The sequence below is a fragment of the Tubulanus polymorphus genome, chromosome 1 (genome assembly GCF_964204645.1).
Source record: "Tubulanus polymorphus chromosome 1, tnTubPoly1.2, whole genome shotgun sequence".
In the NCBI taxonomy this organism is placed as follows: domain Eukaryota; kingdom Metazoa; phylum Nemertea; class Palaeonemertea; order Tubulaniformes; family Tubulanidae; genus Tubulanus; species Tubulanus polymorphus.
In genome coordinates, this window is record NC_134025.1 from 26,380,506 (window position 1) to 26,385,957 (window position 5,452).

Sequence of the window (5,452 nt, forward strand, 5' to 3'; positions counted from 1 at the left end):
AATGCTGTATAAATTCATGTATACATAAATACATCAAACAAAATCCGAACTTAGGACAGGTTTTATCTACGTGACGGTTGGCAGTACGAAAAATACGTTTTTTTCCACTATGCGATCGACAATAATTCCTTACGCAATGTGACATCCACAAATATCCGGTTTTCGGAGAAAAAAAAACATGAAAAACCACAATAGCGATATCGCTCATAAAGAGAAAATCTAATCCTATCACAAAATTGAAATTTCAAACATACAATCTATTGAGTCTTGGAAGGCTAAATTATTGAAATAAAAAAAGGATATACATATAAATATACATGTATAAAGTGTGTTCACAAAAAATAATTCAAATTTGATGACAATTTTTAGTGTCGCTTGCTGTACAAATAGAGATCGTATTCTGTACAGTTACTGGGTTTAGAATATACAGCTGTACTGCAGCCGATATGGCCATCATCCATATCGTGGTGATGCTGGCTGCGTGGAAAAATCTTTTATCTGCAGAAATCGATAGTCATTGCGTAATTGTATTTTGTACGTATATCACCGAGAGCAGAATTGAAGCTTGGTACGGACAATAACGTGTTGCAAAAACTGACACAACCAATCTATACCTAACTAGTTAAGATCAGACATAATTCTATGGAAATCATGGATGGGTAGAACCCGTCCCGTCATATGCTAAAATGACCATGTATTGTGTTCGGTGGCCTGCATGTCACCCCTAAGCGTTATTTTTATCGTCCTGTTGTTTTGTATAATGGTTATAAAACGATTGCGCCATAGAAAGTTCAGCGAAATATCACAGAGACAGTCGTTCAAATGGAACTTTGGAAAACCAACCAACTTGGCCAAAGACTTTGAATACTACATGTACTACACTTCCACCTAATGCATATAGTCTGTGCAATCGTTAAATGAGTAATGTGTATTGAATAAATATATCTCTTTTGTCATTGGGAATATTCATATGCACTTATTGATAGATTAGTGTTTATAGATTCAGCCGGCATCACAAGTGAAGATTAGATTTTTTCTAGGTTGGGCATCACGTTAAATGTGAATGAAAATGTCCATCTATCTGATGGAATGGTTGTAAAATGTAAAAAGTGCGCGGCCGCACCCATCTTTTATTGTCTACTGCCGAATTATGCACTTGACTCGACTAACTTAAATAGATGTACTTTTTTATGCATAGAGCTCGAAAATAAAAGTACGCACGACTCTCGCAATTGAGTTCAATAGACGTTCTTCAACTGGTCAGTTGAGATCGAATGTATAATGATGCAAACGTGGCAAAAAACAGCAGGCAGTACATATTTAAGATTTGGATAAACTCTATTCGACCCCGCTATTAGAATATATCAATGTATCATCTTACGTCCCGGGGGTTTACTTACATAATGCTAAAAAGCACTTACAAACTTTTCTACCCGACCACGTATCGGAAATAGACCCAAAACCGCAGATCACTTTAAAAACTTCCCACTTCACGTGAATAGACCCACGTAGATGAATTTGATAGCGGAAGCTTTACATGGTAACAATTACTTCGAACCTTCGACCTCAGAATATATCAGGAAATGAAATTCCATTTTCAAAAAAACTGCTAGGGAATATTCGCACTGGACTTTTTCCACATAGTATCTCTGATAAAGCAATAGGAGAAAACAAGCTTTAGTGAGTCATTTTTAAAACATAATTACTGCCACTCATTACATATGCATATTGATCTAAATACGTGCCGTAAATCAGTTGATATAGTTGCATAATTATCATTCCCTCATTGACCGCGTGAACTCAGGGAAAATGTTCGATCGAGGAAGTTCAATGCGGTCGATAACCGCAGGCTTTTAAATTGTGACTTTTTACTTAGTTTTAACCAAAAATATGGTAGAATGAAAAACATTGGAGAATGGTCGCGAGTACTGGAAAAGGTCATGACGTATCCAAACATGCTTGACCACGATTTCCACGATGAATTGGTTGGCTTAAATGTCGGTCGTTCGACATAGAAATGTCAATCATGTTTATCAAAGAAAAAGCTAAAATTTGGAGAAGAAATAGAGAAAGTGAATCAATTAAATTCATCAATAGCACTGTAAAAATATTCATATATCATTTGCGCAGTGAGAGTGTGACGATATCATATGAAAACAGTGGTAAAGTTTTTCAATATTTGTACTGCGTTTTTATCTCCGTGTCCGGTAAATGTGTCAATGTGTATATTACCTCAACCGTTATCAGTTTTTTTTGCGTACGGTGCGATATCCTCGTGCATATTTTATTCAGAGCATCTGCACCAGATACTGGTAACATGCAAATTTCCGTAATCGATATTAAGCAATAGCATTTATACACAATGTGAATTGATTATATTTCAAACCATTGTAGCGCAGTGCGTGATTTGAAAAACTAATGAAAATAACACTTCAAGCTTATTATCATGTTTTCAAGGCCACCCCGTTAACCGCTCTCTTACATAACGTCACGTTCGCAAATGTCGACGCCATTTTTAGAATAATTTGATTGTGAGACGTTGCGTCATACATGATAATCGCATTTCTTCAACTACCATATGATAAAAAAATCATCACTGACGTATTGAGATTTAATGTTAGGATTGGCCTCTTAATACCTCAATGCATTAATTGATTATCCTTAGGGGGATTAGCTATGTAATAGGTATACGCTTTGGATACAGGTTTGCCCGTAACAAAGATCATGTTTCATTTTTTGATTGTGAAATATCAAAAATTACAGGCAAAATATGGCACAAATATTAGCACTAGTTTTTCTATAAAATGGTTTACCCTTTCAGAAAGAATCATTCAAAAGCTGCACATCTAACTGTTATACAACATACACTTTAGTTTTGTTGTTTCATTCTTCAAGGCCGCCACTTCTACCCGAAGCTTGAGATTTTCTTGCTCTAAAAATGCTGCCCGTATCGCAATTTCGTCTTCTTTCGCCCGTCTCGAGTCTCTGGATCGTTTCGCTGCTTCGTTGTTCTTTCGGCGGCGTTCCCAGTACGCTTCGTCTTTTTGGTCATCAGGCAAAATGCGACCACGTTTTCGGGACGACGAGGACATAATCCCAGGGGAAGAATTGTCTAGGTTCGGAGAACTGGAGGTAGTTGGAGAATTCGACGACGGCACGGTCGAGGTTGCTACTGACACAGGTTGTGCTGAGTTATTAGAATTGATTGAGGTATTCGGTGACTGTGAGGTAGTAGTGTTTGTATTATTCACAACAGCAGTAGTAGAGTTTCTGATAGAACGTATCTTTCGCGAACCGTCTTGAGATCGTAAAACTTGTTGCCTGTACTGTTCAAATAGTTCCTCGGATGTCATTGCCAACTGTTGGGCAGTAACATTCGTATTGCTGTCAACAGAAAATGGAGTCAGTCCTGGAATGCCATAATATCCCAAAGGGAGAGAGAGAGGATCTTTGGGATACGCTTTAAATGGACGGGTTGTTTTATTCACAGTGTATATTTCATTCGGATGTTTTCTCGGATCGATCAAAGGAGGTATTCCTTGAAATGTCCCCAAAGCATTGGCGACCTGAAGCATACCTGCTCCGTGAGGAAAGCCACCAATGACACCAGGCAACTGCATGCCAGGCACTAATCCAGGTAATCCGGTTTTGGGTTCACCAATCTTTTGCATTGGCGACTCTTGGGGACTTTTGGAATCGGTAGTTCTCTCTCCGTCTGATATTGAGCCATTTGATATTGCGTACGATTCTGTTGTACGGGTTGAAAAATTCATCGGCGACGATGAATCGGAATCGACGGCTAAGCCATCATATTTCTTCGGTTTATTTATCGAAAAATCCAAGGGAGCTTCTTGATTGTCACCGGCCTCACTTCGTCCGCTATCGTAGCCATTATGAGAGTTCTGATCGTAACACATGCCTGGACTAGGAATTGGACTTTTTATTTTCATGTCACCTTCGCTCTGCGCCATCCTGTCTCTGACTTATGATGAATTTTGACATCCAGTACAATTATGTGTAAGCCGTTTCTGCAAAAAATGAAATTACAACGTATAACTAACCTGCTCAGTAACATACGAAACACCTGTCGGAACTACCTATCACCTTCTAGATTAATAATTTTCGTGGTATTTGGCACTATTGTGTATCTATTCTTTCTTTCCGAGACCTAGTAATATCCGAGCAGTCCACGTTTACCGCGCTAGAAATTACACTCATTCTATGAGTAAAAAATGTTTCCAGGAAATATCATGCTCCAAGTGTTTATTTATCCTAGCTCAAACCATAATCCTAACAGACTGGTTGGAAATTGGTTCCCCTAGTTTGAAAGAGGTTGACTAAATTCACATTAATATTTCATTTTTGCGAATCGAATACTATTAATCAAATCGTCAACATGTGCGAACACTTGTTATCGGTAGATCGGCAATAATTCAACTTGTTGACGATACAATTTTTGCACCGGATCCAGGAAGCCGACGCCATGTTTTTGCTACGTTCAATTCGTAGTATTATGACAATGAGCTGAGAAAAAAAATGCTCGGGAATGTTATGAATGGAGTAATGAAAAATGTACTGGATGACTGACTTACCTACACTTGGCGATTTACGATGATATAACTGAAGTTTTCGCGCTACGAACACCTTTAACTCCTCGATAAAAAATTTTCCGCTGATTTTTTCATCGTCCGGTCTCACGGCGACTGAGTTGGAACCTTAAATGAACCCATGACCTCGGATGACGCTATAAACTGTTTCTGTGCAAGTAAACTCCCTACTCACGTAATCCGTACATTAGCTAACCAATAGTGCTACAAAATAGCTGCGCGTCCAATCAGCGAGCGTCATACACTTACGCGCGCGCGACTCCTCTATCAAAGGCTTTGATTGGTCCATAAGTAAGTTATGGTTTCCACTGATGTTACGTAAGTACGCAGAACAGGCCAAGGGTGAGAGCCTCGTTTCAACAATTTTTCACATGTGTTTGAAGGCATATATTAACCGAGCTTTGCGTAATGCGTGATTGCGCAAGTTCCGCAGCTACTGCAGGATGATTTTCTACTGAGTTACACATTAGGGTGACCGCTGTTTAGCCTTTCGAAATCGATGAACTCGCGCACTATCTAAAAGAGGTCGGGTTACATGCCGTTCTTACATCAAACGCAAACAAATGTGATAGTTCGCTATCAGAGTTTGGATGAATGGGGTAGCCTAGATATACAAATGTTAGTTTTCTACTCAGATTGGTTCAAATAAGATATAAATTGGTTTAACTTTTCAGTATTGTGGCCACTGTTGTAAGAATTACGTATGAATCATTAAAAGCGAGTAATGAAAAACATCACGAAGGGCGGCCGCTGGTTTGCGCGAGATTCGAGGTATCCGGTAATCGGACAAGGCGCGAATTGTCTGCAAATCTTTGGCACAGAATAAACTGCGAGATATTAATCTT

General features: G+C 38.9%; 1 protein-coding gene across 3 annotated transcripts; it reads right to left on the bottom strand.

The window, feature by feature from the left end:
• Positions 1–287: 287 nt before the first annotated feature.
• LOC141907041 (uncharacterized) lies at positions 288–4,783 on the bottom strand. Of its 3 annotated transcripts, none has more exons than XM_074796607.1 (2): positions 4,597–4,783; positions 288–4,028 (listed from the first exon to the last, which is right to left on the bottom strand). In XM_074796607.1, the coding sequence occupies exon 2, from the start codon at positions 3,969–3,971 to the stop codon at positions 2,847–2,849; it is 1,125 nt and encodes a 374-aa protein (XP_074652708.1). In that variant the 5' UTR covers positions 3,972–4,028; positions 4,597–4,783; the 3' UTR covers positions 288–2,846. The 3 variants fall into 3 exon arrangements, with proteins under 3 accessions (XP_074652708.1, XP_074652695.1, XP_074652702.1); XM_074796594.1 differs by having other exon boundaries at positions 4,593–4,783; XM_074796601.1 differs by lacking the exon at positions 4,597–4,783 and adding an exon at positions 4,105–4,333.
• Between the last annotated feature and the right edge of the window lie 669 nt (positions 4,784–5,452).

What these genes read in the sequence shown, in the direction of transcription:
- LOC141907041 (XM_074796607.1), bottom strand. Translation starts at nt 3,971, where the DNA reads ATGGCGCAGAGCGAAGGTGACATGAAAATAAAAAGTCCAATTCCTAGT.